At 34.8% G+C, this 2620-nt stretch overlaps 1 protein-coding gene across 2 annotated transcripts in view; it reads right to left on the bottom strand.

Annotated features, from left to right (window-relative positions):
• Positions 1-270: 270 nt before the first annotated feature.
• The window catches only part of LOC108370665 (zinc finger protein 432), a 35184-nt gene continuing 32834 nt past the window's right edge, over positions 271-2620 (bottom strand). Inside the window, exons 5-6 of one of the 2 annotated variants that reach the window (XR_001848661.1) lie at positions 1689-2202; positions 271-1585 (exon numbers count right to left, since the gene is read on the bottom strand). Coding sequence is in view for 1 of the 2 variants with exons in the window: in XM_017626042.1 (XP_017481531.1) it covers positions 1749-2202 (454 nt within the window). In the remaining variant the exon portion in view is untranslated. Of the gene's footprint in view, positions 1586-1627; positions 2203-2620 lie in introns of those variants that run through there. The other variant, XM_017626042.1, reaches the window with a different exon arrangement.

Below are 2620 nucleotides of genomic sequence, written 5' to 3'. Positions count from 1 at the left end.
GCCCACAACCAAAGTGGCGACGAAGTTCGTCTGTCGAAATTCGGCAAGAATAAATTTATTTTTAATTTTGCCGCTGCCGCCGGTCACAAAATCAGCTCTCAGTGGAAAAGTAGCTTTGTTTCCCCATTTTTCTAGCAGATGGTTATCAGCAAGAGTCAGAATGGCAAAATTTGGTGATTCATCTTTTCGCATTTCTATTTTAATATTTTTTGCTTGCCATTCAATTGATGTGATTTTCCTTTTTGTTCTGTTTTACTGGGCGANGTTATCAGCAAGAGTCAGAATGGCAAAATTTGGTGATTCATCTTTTCGCATTTCTATTTTAATATTTTTTGTTTGCCATTCAATTGATGTGATTTTCCTTTTTGTTCTGTTTTACTGGGCGAAATGTTGCAGCGAATATCACCCGGCGGCATCGCTCCGACCGACGAAATTCGCACAGCGATTTGGTTCTGTGTATACGTATAAATATGTTTATGTACAAAATAAAATAACAATAAAAAATAAGAAATTTAATTTTTGGAAAAAGCTCATCCCCAGGAGTGAACCTGGCTCCGTTGAGTGGTACGAGTAGTACACAGTTATGACCACTGGGCTACCGCTCACACGACATTCACTGGCTTTGTTTCCTTTGTTTAGTTTACATTCACAATGGAATTTATCTGGCCGTTTTGGTCTGTGCTGTCAACGAAAATTCCACTGATCCGCATTCATTTTGAGAATTATCTCTGGACTTAATCCGGGTAAAGTGCAGTTAATTCCGAGTTAACGAGTTGATCCGGATCAACGCTGATGTCTGTATGTGTATGCTTTTATTAATCATTTCTCTTGAATTTTTAATTAGGGTTGAAGGGTGCAGACTTCTTTAAGCCTGCGTGGTCACAAGGCTGGATTAAAGTTCGCGACCAAGGCGAGTTTATAAAAGGTGGTAGCAAGAATACAAAAACAACAATTCCATGTATCTTGTTTTTGATTTTGCGGGTTAGCTGTCAAAGTTAACTCGATTTTGACGGGTGTACTGTCAAATCAGTAAAAGCAAGAACAAGGCGAAGAAATAAGCTGGTCTAACAACATCCCCTTTTTATGCACTGGCCTTGGTTCACGACTATAATATTTTAATAACAAAATTGGGTACAGCAAAACTAATGAATTTTAAATATTTAGTGTTAAATGAAGCCTTTTTTCCTAAGTATCTAATGAACAGATTCAATGGTTTTCAAAAAAGCTGCAGTTGGAAATACTTTTTACTAAAAGCTATCCTACTGATTCAACATTTAAAAAGGCAGCAGCACATTTACTCCAAAAAAAAAAATGTTGCTACCTAATAAGTAAAAACAAAAATATAAATAGTTCAAGCAATTCTTAGCCATTTATAATTCGAAATAAATGGATCGCAATTCTTTAAATTTTGATGCTAGCGAAGAACTTGGTTCAGAAAAGTTAAAATAAACGTATTCGAGCTGATTTACACTTGCAACAAAATGACTTGCATATTACGATAGTAACATTAAAAGTATCAAAGTTTTGTACCATCAAGTATTTGGTCTTCTTTAAATCTCGCGTAAATTTTTAAGCTAGGATTGACCTTATAGAAAAAATATGTTTGCATAGCTTCCGGTGNGAAGTTTTGTACCATCAAGTATTTGGTCTTCTTTAAATCTCGCGTAAATTTATAAGCTAGGATTGACCTTATAGAAAAAATATGTTTGCATAGCTTCCGGTGGACATTGCTCCCAATTATGACAGTACTATTTACAACTACAACAATTTGGATTTCTCTCATTCTCAAATTCAATGACGCCAATACGGCGACGGTATGGTTTATGTCCCGGCAGTTCCAAGGGTCTTTTAGATGGCATTCGCGGTAGACGCATATTTAGTATGTTTACGGTATATTTTCTATTTTGTTTTCCATTTGGATACCCATTTTCGTATAATGGCCGGGAGGATGCGAACGTTGTTTTACTTTGAATGCATATTAATTTCTTTTCTATTTCACTGTTGTGTTCAAGCTTTATATGTTGAAGCAGTTTTCCTTCGGTGAGAAATTCGCACTTGCAGTTGTCGCAAGCATGGCTTACCTGCTTGGTGTGTGCTATTAGATGCAAATCCAACTGATGTTGAAACATGAATTGTTCGTTACACTTATAGCAAATAAATCGACCTCCATTTTGACGATCCAGATGGTAGTCCAAGAAAACTCTAAATGAAGTCGGGATAAATTAAATTAAAAATCATATCAATTTATTGGAATGATTTATATATACAGCTAGGGTCAAAGATTTACCATAAAAATGCATAATGATATTGTTTGCAATTTATGTGTATTTATTTATTTTTAACGATTTTCATTTAAAATTGAATTGAAGCTTAAACTATGTGCACATTACAACACTTCACATAACTCAAGTGCGTTCAGACTTCCTTTCATGATTTCTATATACATTTGATTAGCATGTGTACGTATGTACGAGTGAGTGGTTTGAACTTGATTTCAAAATAAATGGTCGCATATCTTTAGGTATTGTTTGTTTCCTAAACAGTGGCAGCTAAAATAAATGACAATTCGGGGTTTTCTTCATTTGGTTATTGATTTATGATAAATTATATCATTTATATT

The sequence above is a fragment of the Rhagoletis zephyria genome, unplaced genomic scaffold, assembly GCF_001687245.7.
Source record: "Rhagoletis zephyria isolate East Lansing unplaced genomic scaffold, Rhagoletis_zephyria_1.1 Rzeph_scaffold_04381, whole genome shotgun sequence".
Lineage (NCBI taxonomy): Eukaryota > Metazoa > Arthropoda > Insecta > Diptera > Tephritidae > Rhagoletis > Rhagoletis zephyria.
Note: the sequence above shows the minus strand (reverse complement) of the source record. Positions and strands in the feature narration are given on the sequence as shown.